General features: G+C 45.9%; 1 protein-coding gene and 1 long non-coding RNA gene across 2 annotated transcripts in view; one reads left to right on the top strand and one right to left on the bottom strand.

The window, feature by feature from the left end:
• Window positions 1-24310, top strand: part of CCDC6 (coiled-coil domain containing 6) — a 143706-nt gene that overhangs the window by 67868 nt on the left and 51528 nt on the right. Inside the window, exons 3-5 of the mRNA XM_002718475.5 lie at window positions 2253-2381; window positions 17259-17362; window positions 21027-21187. Coding sequence (XP_002718521.2) covers window positions 2253-2381; window positions 17259-17362; window positions 21027-21187 — 394 coding nt within the window. The remainder of the gene's footprint in view (window positions 1-2252; window positions 2382-17258; window positions 17363-21026; window positions 21188-24310) is intronic.
• On the bottom strand, window positions 10034-20727 carry LOC138845363 (uncharacterized). The gene is made up of 2 exons (XR_011382399.1): window positions 15080-20727; window positions 10034-14717 (listed from the first exon to the last, which is right to left on the bottom strand). It is a non-coding gene; the product is annotated as an uncharacterized lncRNA (long non-coding RNA).

The raw sequence follows: 24310 nt of genomic DNA, 5'->3' as shown, positions 1-24310 counted from the left end.
CTTAGCAAAGTGTTAGAACGCCGACAGCTTGGTATTTTCCAAGTGAAGTAGTGTAACCCACGGGACCTTAGCTGCATTCTGATAATGACAAGTGTCATCAGTTTTTCCTTCTTAAGAGGAAAAAGCTTCCTAAAATTGAGAGCTGGTATAACCTTTATTATTGGTGCAATCTGTAGCCTTAGAAGAAGTACCTAGTACTTAATATTGACAATGTTAGGCCATCTGGTCTAGATAGCAGTATTCTCTTGCAAATCAATGCAAGCCTTTTCCCCCATTAATGTCCTGTGGCAACCCCTGCTTGGTGGGCAAGAGATATTTTCAGTGTTGGATTGCATCCTTTATTCTTTTAAGTTACCACTGGCAGAGGCATCATAACACAGCAAAGATAGGAGGAAGGTTCTCACTAATAAAAATGAGTCATCAAAAACATGTATAGCTACTGTGTACAAATAATCTTGTGCAAATGGTGTCAAGGTTTTAAGACTCAACTTTGATGGTTGCTCTAAAACCAGTAGATATCGTTCAGGCTTAGTGTTCATAAACCGTTTAAATACAAAGACAATGCAACAGATTTCCCCTACCACTGGCATGGTACCTGCAGGCAGAAGACACACAGCAGGTGCCTCCTAAATAAAAGTGGTAAGTGAGGGTCTACATGTTTTCCTCATGTGTGATACATTTGCTCTGTTGGATTCTTTGTGTCCGGAATGCAGGGAACTCTTCTCTTTCCTGTCCGTTCTTTGATTTGCTGCTTGGTCTTGCAGGAGTTGAGCTTTAAAGAGCTAGCTAAATATAGACTTGTCACTGTAAGCACCTCCTCACATCTGTTTTTTTTTTTTTTTTTTTTTCTGGGTCCCTCCAAGGTTGACAAGCTTTTTTTTTTTTTTTGGAGTTGCACATCAAAAACAGTTGGAAAACAGCATCTGTTTATAGTCAACATTTCCAGTGTTGGAAGATGCTGTCAGATCTAAGCCCCTCCCCCCAAGTGACCATGTGCTTTCTGGGAATTGTATCTATGTGGTCACAGTTAGGTGTGGCCATTTAGAGGTTGATTAGGCCTGACTGAGCTTTCCCAGTAGTTCATTGCACATAGTGGACGTGGCATCCCCAAGCAGTGCTCACACAGTTCACTGGTTTCTGTGTTTAACCATTTGACTGGGCCAAGGCCAAGGGTGCACCAGGTGCTGGGGCGGGGGAGGGGGGTGAGGTAGGGGTGGAGGAGTCTGCTGCGGCTCTCTTAGGTTTGCTCAGGGACACAGTAGGAGGACACCGGGGTGGGGCTCAGCAGCTGTATAGAGCCCATTTTGTCTTAAATGCAAGGGAGGGCATCCTGTGCCTTGATGCACATGAAGTCCCTTATGCACAGTGTCCGCCCACAGAAACAGTTTTCAGGGTAGAATTAGCAAGCAGTGTTATTTGGGGCCCAAAAAAAAAAAAAAAAAAAAAACTCAAAACCTTTATACCTCATCATTTTACTAAACTTTCTCTTTGGGCCAACTCTTGCTATGTATCAACAAAACCCATCAGTTTAGAGTAAAAACTATGGTTACTAATGAGAACCCCAGGTTGCCATGTCCACTGGACTTCTTTTATTTCCTTTTGGTTTTGAAGGTTGAAGTAATAAAAAAAGAACAACAACTTGGGAAGACACATAGGCTTGTCTTCTAATTGCATAAACAAGAGCTTTCCCCTTGGCTGCAGGAGGATGTGGGAGGTGTGGTGCACAGTCTCCTATGGGAAGATAACTGCACTGATTTTTGCCAAAGCCTGCTTGCTTGTCCAGGGGGAAAGTAGTGAGTGATGCACTCGATGGACTTTGTGACTGTGACCATCTCTTCTCTCTATATACCCGTGATGCAAATGTGAGGGAATTGTAGTTGGTTTCACAAAAGCTGACGCTGTGAACTTTCTGTTCGTGAAATTATTTTTATGCCTGCGGTTATGCAGCTTAAAAGGCACCAAAGGGTACATGTTGAAAAGTAAGTGTCCTTCCCTGCCTTGTTCCCCGGCCTCCTGGTTCCTCCCTGCTGGGACCCCATTCCTGGCTTTTACACTGGGAATCTGTTCACCTATGGTTTGATACTCTGTGACTTTGGAATAGTAAGGAGCAGGTTCCTGGGTACCCGTGTGGACGTGTGAGGCAGTATAACTTCGTGATGGCGCCTCGTGCCCAGTGTCCTCAGCCGCTGGAGCCAGTGTTGCCTTGACTTTGGAGTCGCTGGAGTTCCATGTGTGTGTTTTGCATTTTCCAGTTGCAGCATGAGAAAGCCGAACTGGAACAGCATCTCGAGCAGGAGCAGGAGTTTCAGGTCAACAAACTGATGAAGAAAATTAAAAAACTGGAGAACGACACCATTTCCAAGCAACTTACGTTAGAGCAGGTAAGCATCCGTAGCTCTTCTGTCCTTTATCTTCCGCTTACTCCCTTGTTGTTGCAAACGCTGAGCAGCACGAGGGGAAAAGGTTTTCAGTCTTTTCTCCACATTCAGGAGTCGGCATTGGCAGAGTTCAGTAGTCCCTGCCCATTCTCTCTCACGTCGCCGTCCTCCCTCTTTTTTAACTGCAATAATTAAGTTTCAGGGGCTGTGTTCCGATGTCCTGATTTATAGCAGGAAATGTCAGGTTCCGTTTTACAAAGCAAAGGGGGAAGAAGGTTTTTAACCACAGGAGAGTTGGTATGAACGTTCCTGACGCGGTGTAGCTGTGGACCTGTGGAACTTTCCTCTGCAGAGTTCCTCAGAACGAACCATTACATTTTTCTTGGAATTACTTGAACTTTATGTGAATGCTGTCTTCTGCCAGCTCAACTTGTTGATAGAGATATGGAGTCGTAGACTTGGTAACTCACTTGGGGCTGTCACTGATTGGTTGCAGGACTTTGAATTAACTTCATCAGTGTCTCTGGGCCCAAGTTCTCCATTTGTAAACACAGCAGGAAAGGCCAAGATCAGGAATGGCAGACTTAGGTGCGACAGGAGGGAAGTAATAGCATACAGTCCCTTAGCCTCTGTCCCAGAGACATCGGCATGGGCACTAGTGCTTGCCTTGGGGATCCAGACTGGTTCCTCCTTTGTCAGACAGAGCTGTGACGGCCTCTGACGCTCCACGCAAGGGAGTGTGTCGGACTCAAGCACCTGTTAGCCTGGCCTCAGTGTTCCCTGATGCCTCAGTTCCCACTCTGGGCTCCCAGAGTTTTGCTTTCACCAAATTACAAGAAGCCGCCCAAAATGTGTGTGTGTCTGGGTTTCCGTGTAGAGGTTGGTGAAACTCTTTGTATGTTAGGTCCTGACTGACATGACGGTTTGGCCAAGCTTTAATGCAGAGTTTTCTGATCTGTCTCAACAGTTAAGGATTTGTTCTCACTGTCAGTTCCTCTCAGGACCTTCTAGTCCTAGTGTTTGTCCTTAAATTTAGTTCTGGGAATGTGAGGTTTGAGAAGCTGGGATTTGTTTTGAACTAATACTGACTGGTGTGTGTGTGTGTGTGTGTGTGTGTTATGCTTGCATCTACCTACAACAGAGGTATCAAAATGTTATTGGGTGTTCCAAGACAATGGGTACTGTCTGAAAAAAAACTTCAGGTTTTCAAGGGTTGGCACCTTTGCACATTAGCCAGAGTAATCTCTTCTTCCTATTTACCTTCCAAATTTAGCTAAGTCTAAATATGGAAGAACCTCCTCCCCCGACACACACCAGCTTCAAAAACATTTTGTTCTGAAGGTCATCTGTTTAATTCCCAGGATAGCCAATGACTCCAGTTCAATTCAAATTAAAGCCTTCAAGATTCTTGCGGAAGTCCCTGATGCACCAAGTACAAGCTTGTTATTGGTACCTGTTAATCGAGTGCTAACCAAATGACCCCCTGGAATCCTCATGGAAGTTGGTGTTGGGAGGACTTTGCTTGGTTTTGGACATCAAGATGGTGCTTGTCAATATCTTAAAGAGCTTGTTGGGTTTGTTCAGACTCCCAGGTTTTTAGCTATGGCCACAAGGTGGAGATAGTGGTCTAGCATGAGAGAGAGGAGGGCAGTTTGATCCTAAGGCCTGTGGGCAAGAACCACAGCCTCACCATCTCCAGCCCTTTTCAAGACTTTGAGACTGGGGTCCAAGGTCACGTGTTCACCAAGTTAATAACGCTGTAGACTTGTGGACTCACTCCAGACCTTGGCAGTTAGAAGGATTTTCATAATGGAATATGTGTTCTGCAAGGACATATGCTAGAAATACAAGTCTTTGTAAAGTTCATGGAAAATATTATGAGAAAAGCTATGCATGGATTTGAAATTTTTTTTTATACCAGAGTGAACTTATCTTTTGATTCCATATTCTATGAAGTTTTGGAAGCCCTTTGCAAGTCTCAGATCCAGGACGTCAACCCCATATTTTAATTAAAATGGAGAACTCTACCATCATAAAAAATTGCATCCCCCTTTTTTTGGGTATGCCCAGGATGGTTAAATGTTGGAGAGTTTACTCTGCCTTTATTAAACCACAAATACTTTTAGTTGATATTGAGAGGGAATATTTCTTTACCTACAGGAGGAGAGCAGTTTCTTCTGACTTTCCATGGATGTGTTCTGACCGGCTCTTGTGGTCATCTCTTAGGATTATCTGCATTCTCTCCTGTATGTTAAAGTCGGTATTAAATTTGTCCTGTATATTTTTGTTAGAAGAGCAAAGATTTACTTTATACCGTGCAGTATAGTGATATATATGTAGTATGTGTCTTTGCTCTTCTGATGTTAAAATGTTTTAAAAGATATTAGAAGTGACTATAAGAACAGTGGGAATAGGGTTTGGGCCTGGGACTGTAGAGTGGTTGGTTGCTGTTTAACGGGCAGCACAGGGTAGTGTTCAGGGCCTGGCCAGCTACTCAAAAGGAGCCAGATTGTTTCCTCTGCTTAATATTTTAGCCAATTTATTTTTTAACAGCTCTATTGAGACATAATTTATATACCATGCAATTCACCCTTTAAGATGTACAATTTGTTTTTTTTTTCTTATATTCAGAGTTGTGCAACCATCACCACAATCAACTTAGAAAATTTCATGACCTTAAAAGGCAACCTGTAATCTTCACCTGCCAGTCTTCCCCTGCTCTCCATTAAGCAAACTCTGCTCTACTTTCTGGGTGTCTATCTGTCTATTCTAGACCTTTTATGTAAGTAGGATCATCGAATGTGCAGTTTTTTGTGACTGCTTCTTTCAGTTAGAATAAAGCTGCTTTCACATGGCACAGTACACATATATAACATATATCCATTTTTCTTTCCTTTTCCTGGACAAATAATATGGCTAAACCACATCTTATTTATTCAGCATTTGAGTTGTTTCTACCTTTTGGTTATTATGAATAATGCTGCTATGTACATTTGTATACTAATTTTTTTCACATTTATTTTCATTCAAAGAGTTACAGAGAAAGGGAGAGGGAGAGACAGAGAGATCTTCCATCCACTGGTTCAATCCCCAAGCAGCTGCAATGGCTGGTGCTGGGCCAGACTGAAGCTAGGAGCCAGGAAATTCTTCCAGGTCTCCCACGTGAATGTAGGGGCCCAAGCACTTGGGCCATTTTCTGCTGCTTTCCCCAGCACATTAGCAGGGAGCTCGATTGGAACTGGAGCAGCCAGACTTTGAACCAGCACCCATATGGGATGCCAGTGCTGCAAGTGGAGGCTTAACCTGCTATACCACAGCATTGGCCCCCGACCTTGTGCTATTTTTTATGTGGATGTGTGTTTTCATTTTTCCTGGGCTTATATCTAGGTGTTGCTTTGCTGGATCCCTGCTAACACTGTTCAGAATGGTACAAAATGCAATTTTCAATCTACCTGCATTTCACATTTAGTGGTTTAAGCTTACAGAAGGGTGATTAGAAGGCATTCAGTGGGGGTCTGGGTTGGCCCTAGTGCGTGTGTCTGAAGGTGTGGCTTCAGTTGTACAGGGCACCTCCCTGTTCTCTGTAAAGCAGAATTTCCCTGGGTTTCAGACTGAAACTTGCACACCTTTCTAGAAAGTCCCAGTTAACTCAGATGCCAGAAGGCTCTCACATCGTAAGTTTACCTCACGCGGGAGTCAGGCCTCTGACATGGACGTTTTAATTAGCATTTATTCTTCTCTTGGAGCCAGACTCTGAATCCTTTCATTTGTGCAGTGGGGAATGGTAACAGCCTGACTGTGAAGGCCCCTGGGCTGTGAATGGTCCTGTTGGTGTTTTAAGCTTGTGAACTCATAGAATCCTAGAACTGAAAGGTGGCCTTTGTCCTCACACCTGGTGGGGACATGAGGCAGTGGGGGGCTCACAGGAAACCCAGGGGCAGGGACATCAGCTGAGTTCCCAGAGTTTGGCCTACCAGCCCCTAGTTCTGCTTCCTCTCCCTCTTAGAACTCCTGCAGAAGAGGAAGAGGCTTGGTGGGACTCGCTTCTCTGTGAAAGGCCAGTTTGGTCTGTAAGTGGCCCAGACCTGCTCATGCTCCTTTCTCAGAAGTGCAGGTGCAGGGAGAGATGGCACTGAGTGGCAGGTGTGGCCCCTGGTTCCTGACCTGGTGTTCACTCCCTAGACCCAGTGAGACCTGGTCTTTGCCTTTGCAGGAATAGAGGCAGCATTATCTTCCTTTTATACTTCAGGGAACTCAGTGCTGCTTTCCGGCCAGACAGTGTACTGTAGCTTGTGATAGGTTATGTTATCTTTATGGCATTCATTTAGCATTCTACATGCTTAACACTAAAGACAATGAATATATAAGCAGAGGTAAAATGGGCTGTTCAAAGCAATGCAAAATGGAGAAGTCTCTGCAGCACACGGTATTGGTCTAATAAACTGAGTAGTCATCAATTTGCCTTTAGTGTGATTAGGCCCTTTTTAAATGAACACTGGAGACCACTGCCTTTAAAATGTCAGGAAAGGTTTTTTATTCAAACATGGGATCACTGTGAGTCTCTTATTTGGTGTTCACATTTTCCTAGGTGATGGTTAAAACAGAACTTGTAATTTGCTCTTCGTATCAGCAAATCTTGATCCAAATAATGTTTTTTTCTACCTAGGGAAGATTTTCTTTGTCTAGCATTGAAAAGCATGCATTAGCACTTATGCACACATGTCACATGTACATGCGCACACATACACAGACACACACACACACATACACACAAATGACAGACAGAAAGAGGTCTTCGATTTCCTGATTAATTCTTCCAAATGCTCACAATAGCTGGTCTGGGCCAGATCGAAACCGAGAGCCTGGAACTTAATCTGGACATCCCACATGGATGGCAGGAATACAATTACTTGAACCTGCTGCTTCCCAGTGTATGCATTGTGCATTAGCAGGACGTTGAAATAGGAAGTAGAGCCAGGATTCGAACCCAAGTATTCCAACATGGGATGGGGTATCCCAAGTGGGATCCAAACCACTGCGCCAAACATTTACAGTGTATTTATTATTAAGTGAAGCTCAGCTCAGTAGATGTAAGAGCCTTGTGTGCACTTAGCTCAGAATATTATAAGAAAGAAGTGGCCATTCAGCACATGAACCAGACCCTTGACTGTTATTGGGTAGCACTATAGAGTAATAGTGGAAAAATTAGTGGAGCGTTAGTCATCTCATTCAGCTAACACTCACATGATGAATATGATTGCCTACTGTGTACCAGCCGCCATGCTCTTTCTCTTCCTGTGATTGGTTTAGTCACTTTCTCAGTTATTTCTAGAATTTGGGGTATACTCTCTCAGCTGAGACGTTTCCCCGTCTCCCAAAGCACTGAGGCACTTGTGAAGGTTGGATTTGGAGTTGGCTTGGTAATTTCACTTGTGTCCGTTTGTGATGACATCTCGGCCCATGTTGCTTAGGGAATCTTGTCTGGGTTCAAATCTCCCTTCCATCTCTAATAAGCTGTGTGGCCTGATTGTTAGGCAGGCATAATACCTAACTTGCAGGTTTGGGGAGAATGTTAATCTTTGTCATGCTTTTCACACTCAGTGGATAGTGGGTTTTTTTTTTCATCCCTGTGATACAGTATTGTTAAATGTTAACCACACAGCAGGCAATGAATTCAGTTGGTCACGTAGTGCTGTGGTCATTATGTAACTGTATGTAAGACTACAGTGAGTTTCATGAAATAATACTTAGGCTTTGCACTGAATTTCTGTTTCATCTTCACAAGAATGCAGGTCATACCAGTCTAAACTGATTTCACAATCTGGTAACGGGTCATGGCCTGCAGTTTGAAAACCGGACTCTGCTGAGCCGCCTGGTTCAGTGGCTCTAGGTCTTCGAGGACGTCTCCTGCCTCCGACACTTCCTGTTCTCCCTGTCCCATTGCCGGTTAGGCTTCACTGACGTCACCTTCATCTAGTCAGGTGTCTGCTCTATGAAGTATTTGCATGTCATTCAGTCCTCTTAGCAACACGTGGTATGCGGATTAATTGTTTATTTCCTGGAAGTTTCCCACAAGGTAAAGGAAGCGAGGGACAATGTTGACTGTACCACTGTATCCCTGGTGAGTCTTTTTTTTTTTTTTTTTTTTTTTGACAGGCAGAGTGGACAGTGAGAGAGAGACAGAGAGAAAGGTCTTCCTTTGCCGTTAATTCACCCTCCAATGGCCGCCGTGGCCGGCGCACTGCGGCCGTCGCACCGCGCTGATCCAAAGGCAGGAGCCAGGTGCTTCTCCTGGTCTCCCATGGGGTGCAGGACCCAAGTACTTGGGCCATCCTCCACTGCACTCCCTGGCCACAGCAGAGAGCTGGCCTGGAAGAGGGGCAACCGGGACAGAATCTGGCGCCCTGACCAGGACTAGAACCCGGTGTGCCAGTGCCGCAAGGCAGAGGATTAGCCTAGTGAGCCGCGGCGCTGGCCCCTGGTGAGTCTTCTCTAGTAAGCTCTCTAGAAATCATAGCTGCTGCCATGATGAATGAGAGCTGACATCTGATTCCTAAGGTGCTTTGCCCTACCCTTCTTCCTAACTGAGCACACGTGGCAAATGAATGAATGGCCAAGTAAATGGAAGTGGAATACACATGGTGATGGCCAGAAGCAGCTGATTTTCCTTAAGGAAACCTGCATTTGGATGGAGCCTATCAAGAGAAGTTTCCCAGTATTTTTTTTTAAAGATTTATTTATTTATTTGAAGAGTTACACAGAGAGGAGAGGCAGAGAAAGAGGTCTTCCGTCTGATGGTTCACTCCCCAGATGGCTGCAAAGGCCAGAGCTGTGCCGATCTGAAGCCAGGAGCTTCTTCCAGGTCTCCCACATGGGTGCAGGGGCCCAAGGACTTGGGCCTTCTTCCGCTGCTTTCTCAGGCCACAGCAGAGAGCTGGATTGGAAGAGGAGCAGCCGGGACTAGAACCGGTGCCCATAAGGGATGGGCCCATAAGGCCAGGGCCTTAACCCCTGCGCCACAGCGCTGGGCCCCCCAGTATTTTCTTAAAGGAGCTCCTTCGAGATAACGGGCTGAGGGTAGCTGCTGCTGTGCTAGTGTGCTTGCCATAGTTGCAGAGGTTGTTTCTTTCCCAGCTACTTCCTCACTGAGCTTTGCTGGAGTAAAAGACTGTACACCGCACACTTTAATATTTGGCACAAGAATCCCCTAGAATGATGAGCCCCATATGCAAATCTGTATACTGTTGGTGTTGGTGTCAGAGTGATGGAAATGTAAGTCCAGAAACCCTATCAGTCTGGGTTGTTAAATATGTGTCTGTTGCAGGAAACTTCTTCATAAACTATGAACTACTGTCATTTCCACATGTTAATAATGAGATACTACCATTGTCCTGAATTTATGTCAGTTTCAGAGAACAGATCTAATTTTTATAGGAAGCTAGTTTTTGAGAAGGAAGATGAGGTCTGCAATCAAGAAGGTTCACTATCTGTAGGCTTTCCGGGTACGTCTCAGTCCTCCCCATGAAAGCTGAGGCTTCACTGTCCTGTGTCCTCAGAGTAGAGTGGCTTGTTCTGCCTTTTATATTATGTACACTGACACTCTGTGAAGGCAGTACTGTCAGTGAACATGCAGTCATGGTATTAGGAAGCTGTCAGTGTTTTTAGTTTGTTTTTGTTTGTTCATTTTATTGGAAAGGCAGAGAGAGATCTTCCATCCACTGATCCAGTCCCCAAATGCTTGCAACAGTTGGGCCTGGGACACACTGAAACTAGGGGCCTAGAAATCAATCCGGTGTTCCCACTGGGTGGCAGGAACCCAAGCATTTACACAGTAACCTGCTGCCTCCCAGGGTGCACATCGGCAGGAAGCTGGAATTGGGAACAGCACTGTATTTGAAATTCAGGCAGTACAGTTCTGAATGCAAATGTCCCAAGCAGAGTCTTAACCACCGTGCTGAATCTCAGCTCTCAACTGTTAAAGATTAAATGGCTTGAATTTTCTTATTATATAAATAGTAGCTATTCATTTTAAAAAACAGGTGGGAGAAGCAAAGGTAGGAACATACATTTTCAGTAATAGTTTCCAAAGGACGGCCATATTACCTTGCTGTATAGTGCTTTCTTCTTTCCCTTCTTTACTAGGTTTCTGATATACATGGATGTTGACTTTGAGTGGTAATTTAGCTTCCTAGACTTGAAAGACGCCATCCTCCCCCGCCTTTTCCTTGCCCTTCACTGACAGACGTCCTCTGTTGGCTCGTCCTTGTGCTCAGCATTGCGTGAGTCATGATGGTGACCTAGAACTTGTTCTCAATTCTGAAAACAGTTGCAGTTTGATGAACCAAATGGACACTCGGCTCTGTGGTCTGGGAGCACCTGTCCTAATTCACCTGGAACGCAGATTGGCTGCTTGATTGCTTTGGAAGAATGTTTTCTGGAGGGTAGGGGTCGGATGTCTTCCCGTGGAGGAGGGGGACTGCCGAGGCTGAGCAGGGCCTGGCCACGGCCAGTGCCGACCATGTTGCTGCCCTCTGCTTTCATTTGTGAGGGCTGTGCCCTGGAGCAAGGACCACTGCGCGTGGTTCTCAACTGTTGCTTGTGATCTGTTTTAATAGCCCCTTCCTGAATCCTGTTGCTTCCTCCCAGTGCATATGGAAAAGCTGGGTTTACGCAGCTGGCTGTATGGGCTAGCAGGGGGCACTGAGAATAAGACCTTTTATGGTCTCTGCTATGGAGCAGAAACAAAACTAAACCTGGTTCAGTCATTTCCTGAATATTGTACGCATATTCTCCCACATGATTCAGAGGTATTTCAAGGACAGCACTTTAAACACTTGAACATCCGTGGTATTACATAATAAAGAGAAGGGGGTGGGGCTGAGCTTATGAATGACCTCCAGACATAGCCTAACCTGGCAGCTTTTGAGAGTCGCCCTGTTCGTGTCCAGCATACATGGATTTTCCTCTATTAAAAAATTTGACCAAGTAAGAGTTTGGCTAACGTGGGTCAGAGCAAAGCAAAGGGCCATTTGGATATTTGTAATGTCATTCACAGCCCATAGAAAATGAACTTAAAAATTAGCCTGCTATGGATTTGCTGAATTTTGAACCCACCTGTGCCAGACCAAATGATATCACAGCCTTACCTGGCCTGCAGGCTGGATGTTCCCCACCCCTGTCTTAGTGTGTTCTGCTATTTCTTTAAACATTTGGCGTCTGCTTTATATCATCATTTAAGTGCTTTTCACTATGCGTTGTAATAGACCTGGTATCTGTGTTACATTAGTTTGATAACCTTTGTATCATGGGCTTGTCTTTCTCTTGATTATACCTGAATTAGTCAATGTCATAGTTGTAATGCATTGCCTTCCAAAATTTATTTTTTAAGTCAGATGTTCAGAGTTCAGAGATATTTTCCCATAATTGATGATGGTGAAGTAGATGGAAAATGTCTGCTAAAGCTTTTCAGAATCCATAGCTGAGCAGAAGAGTTAGGTAGGTTCAGGTTCTCATTAGGCCTCTGTTTTGCCTTGCTTTGATTTGTCTTTTTTTTTTTTTTAAACAAAGCTAGGTGCCAGGAACCCAATCAGGTCATCCATGTGGGTGGTAGGAACCCAACAAACTTGAGCCAACCACCCAGCTACCTCTCAGGGTGCACACTAACAGGAAGCTGGGATTGGGAGAAGAGCTGTATATGAAACCAACCCTTCCAATATGGAATGTGTCTTGCCCACCATTCCTTTCCCCTATCTCCACCCACCATCATAGTCTTTAAAGGAGAAAATGGCACAGGAAGAAAGAAATATGTCCTCGGCTGCCCCTTGCTTTTTCGGATTCGTTGGTGGTGGTGGTCTGGTTTTGCCTGCTGGGAAAACACAGGTAGGACTGGCTGTGAATTGAGGCGATCCAGCTGTATTTTTATAGGTACGTTTCTCCATGAAGTTGTTCTGCATTTATCTTGGGACGATAGTAACAACTGTTGGTCTGACATTAATTAACCTGCAATGAGAAATAGGGCTGCTGAAGAATAAGTAATTTGACAGCCCATTGAATTGACTTAGTAACAAAGCAGCCTTTGAAATAAATATTCTACAAGTCAGCCGTATCCATTGGTGCTCAGTGCTTGCAGAATAATGTCAATCAGAAGGGGCTTGGATTAACATGGGAATTAGGTATTAGGTAGTGGATAAGGAAGATCCCTGTTGCATGAACACCAGATTTAAAAAGTGGCCAGGTATTTCAGGAAGGAGATGGGGAGAACATTGCAAATTGAGATGAACTTAGGAAAAGCAGTGTATCTCTGGTCTGATGTTTCTATTTCAAACAAGAACCTCAACTTATTACCTTCTAAACTTAAACTTAACGTACACTATCAGCATGATGACCAGGCAATATAGACACTGAAAATCTGAATTGGCAGAACTAATGTATACTTTGGTTTCAGATACATAGAATGTGGGACTAGGTGGGCATTCCATTTCCTGCTTCCTGCTAATGCACACCCTGGGAGACAGCAGGGGATGGCTCACGTAGCTCCATTCCTTGCCATCTACATAAGAGTCTGAGTTAAGTTCCTGGCTTCAGCTTGGCTCAGCCATTCCATGGGGAATTTTGGGGATGAACCAGCGGATAGGAGTGTGCTGTCTGTCTGTCTCTGTGTTTGTGTGTGTGTGTGTGTCTGTCTCTCTGAAATTAAAAAACAAACCCTAAGTGACTTAATATAATTTCTTCTCATTTATTTTCCGTATAATGTCAGTGAGAGCTCATCAGCAATGCAGAAAGTGATGTTTTTAAAAAAACTGAAGAAAAAGGAGAAAGTCCATGTTTTGTTAGGCTAAAGGTCATAGATCCCTGTGAACCACCCAGAATGCCAAGCTGCTGGTTTGGGGCCTCCTGTCCTGTCTGTGTCATGGAAGTAAATGAGCAGAGCAAGTTGGGACAGCAAAACCCAGGTGTTTTTTGCACTGAGGGAGCCCTGGTTGCAGGGGTGGCAGTAGACTGATGGATAACTGGTTACTACTAACAGGTGCTAAGAACAAGCTGAGATGCACATGCGTTTTCAACCTATGCTTCCTTGTTCTTGTCTGTTCGCCAGCACTGTCTCTTAGACACCCAAAGCTGGCCTTATTTTCCTTCCATCGGCTGCCCCCTACTCTGCAGCTCCCAAGTACTGCTGGCAACGGGGAGAGGTCCCCAGACCGAAGTGTAATTTGTCCCAAATCCTCCTTTCAAGGTCCTCTGCATGTGCCAGGGGAGGGGGGGACCCAGCAGTGTTGGGCCCCATGGTGACCCAGGCCGTTCTTACCTTGGTGTTGTCACTTGTCATCTCCCCGGCGGGGGGTGTCCTCAGTTCTAAAATGAAACGTGGATTTGGAAGGCCTTCCTTACTGCTTCTAGTACTAAAATATGTGCCTGACCCAGCTCAGACTGAAGACAGCTGCTGTCTTAAAATCCGGCAGAGAATGACAGAATGGTAAGAGCCTTCTCCCTTTGTACGTGAGAGGCTGGAAAGTCACAGCCGTCCAGTGACCTGCTCTAAGCGATGTGCCTGGTGCGTTAGACATGAGTCAAGCAGCTTTGTCTTGATTGGCCTTTCAGTTACTGGTAAGCATTATTCATGGTTACTGTAAAAGTAACTGGGCTCAAGTTTCTCCACTGGGCTTCCTGCTACAAAATGAGGCCTGCTTGAATTTTTTCTCGCTTGCCAACTACCTCCTGACATGCATTTAGCTCCTGGTTAAGCGCTGGAATAGGATCCTTAAAGAGTCAGCACTTTGGGATCGTGTTTCCTTAAAGAAATGACTGTGGATTGCACTTCGGAGCTCGGCCACAGGCGCTGACGTGCACAAAGAATCAGAGTTGAGGAGGGGCTCTGTGAGGTGTCCCAGGGTTTCTGCATGTTCCAGGTGGGAACTGTTTGGTTTAAGGGGAGTGTCTGTGTGCTCACTGCTCCTAATTGCATGGCCCAAAGTGTCCCTGACCCACTCTTATTCTCTGCGCTCAGATTTTTCCTTCAGAGTCCCATTCCACCATACAAAGAAAATATTGTGAAAGTCTATTTTCAATTTACTGTGTGATCTGGGCTCACTTGTCGGATGAGTCTCCGATATTTGTTAATGGCTTGTAAGGTGCCAGATATTGTTCACAATGTAGAGGATACACCAGTGAACACAGCGCACATAATTGGGAGCCTTGTGGAGCAGAAGTAAAAGAGCTGTCCTGATGGGACCGGTGCTGTGTTGGAGCAGTAAAGCTGCCACCTGCAGAGCCGGCATCCCATATGGGCACTGGTTTGAATCCAGGCTGCTTCACTTTCCCTCTAGCTCCCTGCTAATGCACCTGGGAAAGCAGTGTAAGATGGCCCAAGTCCTTGGGCCCCTGCACCCACATGGGAGACCCAGAGGAAGCTCTGGGCTTCAGCCTGGCCCAGCAGATGGAAGGCTCTCATCTATCCATTTATTCTCTCTCTTTCTCTCTCTCTCTGCCTTCTCTCTAATTCTGACTTTCAGATAAATAAAAATCTTTTTTTAAAAGATTGATTGATTTAAGAGGCAGAATTAGGAGAAGCAGAGAGAGAGAGAGGTCTTCGTTCCACAGGTTCACTCCAAAAATAGCCACAATGGTCAGAGCTGGGCCGGTCTAAAGCCAGGAGCCTGGAGTTTTTCTGGGTTTCCCACATACAGGTGCAGGGGCCCAAGGACTTGGGCCATCTTCAGCTATCTTTCCAGGCACGTTAGCAGGGAGCTGGATCCGAAGTGGGGCAGCCAGAACTCAAACCAGCACCCACATGGGAAGCCAGCACTGCAGGCAGTGGCTTTACTTGCTACGCCACAGCGCTGGCCCTAATATATAAAAATCTTTAAAAAAAAAAAAAAAAAAAAAAGGTATCCCAAGATGGCGATGATCGTAGCCAACAAGTAGGGTGCGTTCTGAGTGCCAGTCGTTCATCCACAATGTCGATGAGTTAACACGTTCCGTGCTCACAGGAACCCATTGAGCCATCGTTATTTTTAGCCCTTATTTTACAAACGGTGCAGTTGTACCTAGCGATTTTCCCAGTGTCTTCCAACCAGCAATTGGTGGAGCTGGGATTTGACCCCAGGCGCCTTGCTCAAGCTCTGTGAGCAGAACTGCCTCACTCTGCCTTCCTGAAGAAGACGCAGTTACAGGGGTCCCTCCTAACCAGATGGCAGCTGTGCAGACCTCACCTTGTAGGAAACCTTTGCAGCGAGTGACCAGTTGTTTGCATGGCTGTCATCTTGGTGTTGGAAGGAGGGAGAGAGAAGCCTACATCTCTGCAGTCCCATAAGAATGCTGTCCCCACACAGTCCAGGGAGACTTAGGCAGAGTCCTTCCCTTGTCCTGACCATCTCCCAGATCTTGATTGTTCAGGTTCCTGCATCACTGATTCTGTGCTTCCTCCTGCTGGTTGACAAGGAGAACCTGCGTAGGACCGTCTGCTCTTTGGGTGGATATGAGTGAGTCTTTTGCCTTCCATGAGCTCCTTGAGGACTTAATGGGGTTCATCAGACCAACCATTTCTTTAGGGGACTTTTGCTTCTTGAGACAAAGGAAAGTAATTTTGGAAAGGGAACGCTCGGCTACGTGTGAAAATAAAACCATACTCGAGACGTTGTTTGCTGATGTCTGGTTGCTTTAGAAGATTCCACCGTATGTGTGCTGTGTGCCCCACTTTACTGTGTACCCATCGGGGCTGTGCCCATTGAGGAGCTTGCCTCTGCGACTCCATGATTGGCATGGCTGTAGCTATGCAAATCAGATACAGTTTGTTGTCTCTGGAATTAAAAAGGTGTATTGCCATTGGTTGAAGAGAGAACAGTGGGTAGTACCATTGGCTTTCTGTCTTTAAAATTTTTTGACAAACACGCTCCCTCCACTCCCTTCTCTGTGAGATCATATTCTATCCCTCCTCTTGACAGCCTGCCTTCTTCCACATGTTGATAATTTCTTGCTCCTTTATTTATTTTCATTGTATTTGAGAGGCAGAGAGGCAGGGGTCGCCCATCTGCTGTTTCACTGCCCAGATGCCCACAACAGCCAGAGATGGGCCGGGTCAAAGCCAGGAGCCTGGAGCTCCACCAGGCCTTTCCCATGAGTGCCAGGCACCCAGGTGTCTGAGCCATTGCTTGCTGCCACTCAGGGTGTACCTCAGCAGGAAGCTGACTCAAGACAGGAAGCCAGGACTGGTATGAGGCACTCAGGTATAAGACACGGGTGTCCCCAAAAGGCTGCTGCTTAACCACTGTGCCAAAAGCCCACCAGTCATTTAATAGCTTGACCCCCCCACCACACACACACTAAAATGAAGTTTCATGAGGGCAGAAATTTCTGAGTCAAGTTCATTGCTACATACCTTTTATCCCATGTCTGTCGTCGTATTCAGTGTTTATTGCAGGTTACTCAGTACTGATTGAGTAAATGAATTTTCCCATGTTTATTTTAGGACATAGAATACAGTGAGGGGTTCCCTCCCTAGTACAGCCCCTTCCCCAAATCAAATTGCCTTCTCTAAGTCCTCGCAGATAATCAGTATTGTGAACTTGATATCTATCATTTTCGTGCATTTTTATGTATTTTTCTCTGTATTTGCATTGCTTTTCCAGTATAGAGTTATTTGAAGGCTTCTGAGTTATTTATATAAGTGGCAGCATAACCTTTCAGAGGGACTAGGGGACAAACCCGGGTACATCCTGGTGTCTCGTACACAGAGCTCACCCAGACGCTGTATGAGGAGGACTTGGCGTGTGCCTCGAGTGCGTGCTGAAACTAGCAATGTGATTTCTGTCCCGGACAACAGGTAAGTATGAACAACGTTGAGACGGCCTGCCATGCTCAGTGAAATCTTTTTTCTTCCCTTAGTTGAGACGGGAGAAGATTGACCTTGAAAATACCTTGGAACAAGAACAGGAAGCACTAGTGAATCGTCTCTGGAAAAGGATGGATAAACTTGAAGCAGAGAAGCGGTTTGTGTAGTCTTCTGTTCCGTGTGTGTCTAAGAGCTGTTCTGGGTGTGACGGAGGAATGACCATGGGACACCCGAGTCCCGTGGGTGAAACACAGCATTTTGATTTGCCAAGGAAGCACATGTTGAACCTTGAAATGTTCTCATGTTCGTCTTCCCTTTATTCTTTGCTCCCTTACTGTCCCTGTAGAATGCGTTTTTCTCAGGCATTCCAGGGCTGCATTGGGATAGTCCTACTGCTCTTGTAAATTGTACGTAGGATAGTTGCGTTTTCAGCTTTCCACATTATTGAAATGCCTTTCTCCACTGTGTTTAAAAAGGTTTATTTATTTGAGAGACAGAGGATGTGATATCTTCTGTCTGCTGGTTTATTCCCCAAATGGCTGCAGCAGCAAGGGATCAGCCAGGCCAAGGTCAGGAGCCGTGAACTCCATCTGGGTCTCCTTGTGAATGGCAGAGACCCAAGTATTGGGGCCATCATCTGCTGTCTTCCCAGATGCGTTAGCAGGAAGTTGGATTGGGAGTGGACCATCCAAGGGCTCAGACTGGCACTCAGTGTGGGATGCTGGTGTCAGAAGCAGCAGGGTAACCTGCGGTGCCACAACGCTGAGCCCTCTGTTGCTTCCTGAAGTACATAGGATGGACGATGTACTGTTGGTTGTTAGCACAACTCTAGAATTTACCTCATTCGGAAAGCTGAGCTTCTAATGGAAAAAAATGCTACCTATTTGTGTTATAATCGGTAATGAGATACCTGCACATATTTAAGGTGACGATTATTCGGATGTGAAATGTCACCCGGCAGTTGCATGTCTTGCACCCCTGGTGCAGTGCAGTGCCTTGCCCTTTTTTCCAGCACTGTATACTTTGGAGGTGGGGGGGGGGGTAGGACAGAGCCTGTAAGGCTGGAAGGAATGCTCTGGTTGTGGGGTGAGTGTATGGGTGTGAAGAGTGCGTTTCTTGGGAGTGTTCCTGAGTCCACTTCACCCAGGTCTTTTTGTTTACTTCCTGGACTCTGCCTTACGTATTTGGTTTGGATGCACATTTATAAATTATTTGGAGTACATCTCTAAATTTGAAAATCACAGATTATATCACATAGCTTTAAACAAAGTGAAAATCAGAAGTATATCTCCAGGAAATAATTAAGCTATAATTGAATCAGCTATATTTTATATTGTAGTGAAGTTATTTTATTTTATAAAATAAAATTGTAGTGAAGTTATTTTAATTTATAAAAACGTAGAGACAATTAAAATATTTGACGCATTAGTTTTCTCAGTAAGGGAAGAGATAATTTGCAGTGTGTATTTGGGTAAACTCAAAGCTAAAAATCTAAAAATAAAAGCACAGGGCAGGCATTGTGGTGTAGTGGTCAAGCCGCTGCTTGGGCCCCCTGCATCCTGTATTGGAGTGCCTAGGTTCTAGTTCCAGCTCTACTTCCACTCCAGCTTCTGGCTAATGTGCACCATCAGAGGTAAGAGATGATGGCTGAAGTACCTGTGTCCCTGCCACCCACGTGTAAGACTGGCTCCGGGCTCTGGCTCCTGGCTCCTGGCCTCAGACTGGCCCAGTCTTGGTTATTGTGGTCTTTGCATCTGGGGGGTGAACCAGCAGGTAAAAGATCTCTCTCTCACTCTCTCAAATACAGAAAAATAAACTTTAAAAAATTAATAAAAGAAAACCAGAAACTCCTTATAGAATGAAATCGGGGCTCAGTGACAGTTAGGTTGTCACTTCACGGGTCAGAAGCTCCTGGGGAAAACAGGGTTGGGCATTTGGCACACTGCTTCAGATCCCACTTGGGACACCTGCATCCCATATAAGAGTGCCTGGTTTGAGTCCAGGCTCCACCCTAGGAGGGAGCAGGTGAGGACTCAACTGTTTGGGTCCCTGCTACCCACATGAGAGACCCAAATTGAGTTTTAGCTTCTTGGCTTCCTCCTAGACAACCCTGGTTGTAGTAGAGGAGATCTGTTTCTGCCTGTCTTTGTCTTTCAGATTAAAAAAGCTATTGAATATCAGCAAGTTACATGCTTCAGCCTAACAATGATTGGAGAAGGTGGTATCACCTGTTATTAGTCAAATAATTTTGGGTCAGTTTGTGGTGTTTTTCTTTTTTTTCCTTTTTTTTTTTTTTTTTTTAGTTAATTTATTTGAAAGGCAGAGTTAGAAATCTTCCATTTGCTGGTTTATTCCCCAGATGGCTGCAACAGCCAGAGCTGGGCCAATCTGAAGCCAGAAGCTTCTTCCAGGTCTCCTACGAGGGTGCAGGGGACCAAAGGCTTGAGCTGTCTTCTACTGCCTTCCTAAGGCGCATCAGCAGGAAGCTGGATGGGTAGAGCAGCCAGAACTTGAACTGGCACCCATATGGGATGCCAGCACTGCAGGTAGTGGCTTTACCCGTTATGCCAGCCCCAGGGTCTGTTTTGTTGTTGTTGTTGCTGTTTGTTTTTATTTGAAAGCTCAGAGGGGGCTGGAGGGAGACAGAGAGAGAGAGAGAGAGAGAGATTGATCTTCCATATGATGGTTCCCCAAATGCTCACAATAGCCAAGGCTGGGCTAGGCCACAGACAAGAGCCTGACTTTCCATGTGAGTCTCCCATGTAGGTGACAAGGACTCGGGTACTTGAGCCATCATCTGCTGCCTTCCCAGGAGCATTAGCAGGAAGCTGGGTCGGAGGCAGGGTAGCTGGGACTTGAACCAGGCACTCTGATAGGAGATGCAAAGATCCTAAGCAGTGGCTTAACCCATTGCACCACAATGTTCAGACCCCAGTTTTAATTTTGTTTTTAGATTTTTACTTTTACTGTGGACAGAAGCAAAGGGTCCCCAGGCCATTTTGCCATGTGCTTGTGATGGTTTTTGCAGGAAGAAATTTTTTAATTTTTTTTAACCAGCATAGTTATAGATAGAGAGTAGAGAAAGGTCTTCCTTCTGTTGGTTCACCCCCGAAATGGCCTCTACGGCTGGTGCTGCGCTGATCTGAAGCCAGGAGCCAGGTGCTTCCTCCTGGTCTCCAGGGTGCAGGGGCCCAAGTACTTGGGCCATTCTCCGCTGCCCTCCCGGGCCACAGCAGAGAGCTGGACTGGAAGAGGAGCAGCCAGGACTAGAACCTGGTGCCTGTATGGGATGCCGGCACCGCAGGTGGAGGATTAACCAACTGAGCCATGGCGCCGGCCCCTTCAGGAAGAAATTTTAGAAGTTGAGTTTATTTTTGTTAATTCACCCTCTAAGGAGATTCATAATAGCTCAAAAATTTCAGCTGAAAATATTAGGAGAGCAGAATTTAGTATTTAGTATTCCCATAACTGACACCCAGCATGTTGACTATGTAGTCAGCCGATATTTCTGAGGGCCTCCTGTATCCGGGCTTAATAAGCAGAACCAGATGTTAAATAGAGACTTCACCACGAGTACTTATACCCAGTGGTCATTTCCAGCTGCAGCAGAGAGTAGATCCTACAGCTCCGCCCTGAGCCCTGAGATACCAGGAAAGGGTGACCAGAAGTTGATGGCAAATGGACAGGAGAGTGAAGTAGCCGTATGGACTCTTGATGATGAGCAGGAACTTGCCTTTAAAACAAGCCCTCCACCTAGTATGTCACTTTGTCTTTTAAAAGCAAACTGTCTCTCATTGTCGGTCTCTGTCTTTTCAATGAAGAATCCTGCAGGAGAAACTAGACCAGCCCGTCTCTGCACCCCCGTCGCCTAGAGATATCTCCATGGAAATTGATTCTCCAGAAAACATGATGCGTCACATCAGGTTTTTAAAGAACGAAGTGGAACGGCTCAAGAAGCAACTGAGAGCAGCCCAGCTTCAGCGTACGTAGCCTCTGCTTCCACAGCCCCCGCCTTCAGAGCTGTTAGCTCTCTGTGGCAGTAACCTGTTTGCAAGATAACGCGGCATTACCAATAGTCACTGCTGAAGTTGCTTTTATCAAGTCCATGTGTTTTATACTTGATTATGTAGAATCATCATCCCATGATAGTTTTTTTTTAAGGTATTGTAATAGGGGAGGGTAAGCAGGCTAGAATGCTTCCAGACAATAATTCAGATGATTTCAGTGTGGCCCAGAATCACAGGCAGTATTTTTAACTTCCTTCCCCTGCATTCATCTCTAGGATCGTGCTAACAAAGGTAGCACAGGAGACCTCAGCGCACTGTGGGATATTAAGGCAGAGGGGACAGAGTGTTTACCTTCCTTAACTTCCTTACCACAGTTAGCCTGGGCTGACATTTGTTCGTGGTATTTGAAGAATAAACGCTTCGGAAATTTATACTCACATCTTTCGGAAAAGGCCAAGATGTTGAATTGGAAAGCAAAGGAGCTAGATTTCTCAATGTTTGATAAGTCCCTGTGCATTTTCTTGGCTCTCTCCTGTTTCTGCTTGTTGGCTACTCCCCGCTCGTATGGTGCAAGCTTCATAGTGAAAAAAAGAAGTCTCCCTCTCATCTCTATCTTCAGCCACCCAGTTTGCCCACAAGTGCCTGGTTTTACTGTATTCTCCAGGATGTATTCTGTGTATGTGTATAAAATTCTTTTATGCAAATAGTAGTGCAGTATTGATACTATTTGCACCTTTCTATTTTCATATAAGCCTTGTAGGTTTTTCTGCCCAGCCGCTAGTCACAGAATGGCCTCAGTGCCTCGGTCCTCACTGTAAAGGCTCCAGGGTATTTGATTCTGCAGATTCACTGCAGCTTAACCAGGCTTCTCCCAAGGAACTTTAAAAAAACAAAACGAGATTTTCCATCCGCTGAATGACTTCCCAAATGGGCACAACAACTAGGTCTGGGCCAGGCTGAAACTAGAAGCCAGGAGCCTCTTCCTGGTCTCTCATGTGGGTGCAGGGGCCTAAGTACTTGGGCCATCTTCTACTGCTTTCCCAGGCACATTAGCAGGGAGCTGGATCAGAGGAGGCACAGCTGGGACTGGAGCTGGTGCCCATACAGGATGCTGCACTACAGGCAGAGACCCAACCCTCTAGCCCCTCCCCCAAGGGGACCCTTTTGATTGTAAGGCTGCAACTGTGTGAGCATCTCTATACACGTCAGGGAGTTCCATGAGAACACGTTCAGGGCAGACGCCGGGAAGTTGGCTTGTTGCATCCCATGGGATGTGCATCTCCCAGTGAACAGGGGTTCTTTTCTTTATGTTTTCTTCTCTGAAGCTCTTGGCAGGTTCTAGTCCAGTGGTCCACCTGGAATAGCGACTCAGGATCATCCCTGGAACCTTTAACAAGTGTGACGTGTTAGTTTCCTGTTTGTACTGTAACATGTTACTGGCTCAAAAAATACAGATTTCTTATCCGGTGGTTGTTGAAGTCAGAAGTCTGAAATGGAGTTTGCTGGGCTCGTGTTGAGTTGTCAGCAGGGCGTGTGCTTCTGGAAGCTCTAGGCGAGGATGTCTGCAGGCCTTGGCTCAGGGCCCCTTTATAGCAGTGGCATCACTCACACCTCTGCTTCTGTGGGCACATGTCCTTTCCACTCTGCCTCCCCAACCATCCAAGATCATAATCTCCCCATCTCAGAACTCCTAACTTACATCTGCAAGGTCCCTTGTGTCATATAAGGCAGTAGCATTTACAGGTTCTGTAGATGAGCATGTAGAAGTCATTAGGGGACCATCATTCTAACAACACAGGGTTACAGCCAAGGTCCTCTGATTTTTATTTTTTACTTTCCTTAATGACAAGCAATTCTGCATGTACCTCTGGTTACTAACTCCCCCATGCAGGCATGAAAACAAGATGCAGCAGGTCATTTTAACCTGTTTTTGAGGTTTTGTGTTTGTATTAGGTAGACAGATATTTCTTGGCCCCTTCTTGAACTCTGTCCAATCCTGTCAGTTTACCTTTGTCTTCCTCATTTATACTTCCCTTGTGGGCCTTGTGGGCCTTGTGGAAAGGAGGAAATTCTCCTTGTCTGTTACTCGCTCCGTCCTGCACTGTTTATCTTTGAAGAGACTGGAGATGGCCGCCGTGGGCATCTGTATGTGCTGTTTGGTTCTGTGAAAACAGAAGCTGAACCAAAGCAGCGGCAGGTGGCAGGTGGCAGGTGGGCAGCTTGCGGTGGCTTTGAGTCTGGCCTCACGGATGAGTTACTGACTTTTCTTGCCCATCTGTCCCGCTCTGCTTGGGTCAGATGACCTGTACCTCCTTTAGATGTACCGGTGGCAGGTAGCTCCTTACCCTGCAAGCCCACTGCACTTGAACTTGAACCTTTCAGTAGTCAACTCTCTTTGAACATGGGAGCTCCTGGGGCATTTTTAACACACCAGCGGGCCAGGCCTCTGCCTCAGGGCTGCTCATGCGGCTGGCTTGGGGTGGGGAGTGGGCTTTCCCAGTTCCTAATCATAAGCTTGAAAGGGAGTACAGCATGGACAGGCCACCCTGGAACCCTTAGGGACCATCTCTTGAATCGCTCACCCTCCATCGACATTCTCTTTGACTACATACTGAGAGGTGGCTTAAGATGGGGGAAGTACTGGCAGAAGCTGTGGACTAGGGAGCTCTGTGAGCAAAGGAAAGACTCAGGCCAGTAAGTGCACACAGTGTGTGCTTGGCCAGCAGAGGGCAGCCGAGGAAGGCCATGGGCCAGGCATCTGTGTCCATGACATCCAGAGGTGTGGCACCCGTTGAGTTCTCTGTGCCTCAGGCTACTGGGCTACAGGCTGAATTTCCAGGAAGTCTTCCAACCCGGGACTTTCTTGCCTGTAGGAGATGCTCAGGAATCTTCCTGCGGTTGCCTCAGGTGCTCAAGACCTGTTGTTTTCTGTGAAAGTGTTTCCTCTTCCACGATTGTTCTTGGAGCCTTATGAACCTGCAGTTCTGGGAAGCTTTCCTGTTGATGGAAAAGAAAGGTGACTTGCTCTAACAGTCACTCTTCTTGTTCTAGAAACAGAAAATACTCCCAGGGGCCAGTCGAGTGCTTCCTGGGGAGCT

This window comes from Oryctolagus cuniculus, chromosome 15 (assembly GCF_964237555.1).
Source record: "Oryctolagus cuniculus chromosome 15, mOryCun1.1, whole genome shotgun sequence".
NCBI classification, from domain to species: Eukaryota; Metazoa; Chordata; class Mammalia; order Lagomorpha; family Leporidae; genus Oryctolagus; species Oryctolagus cuniculus.
This window is presented reverse-complemented; position numbering and strand designations above follow the sequence as displayed.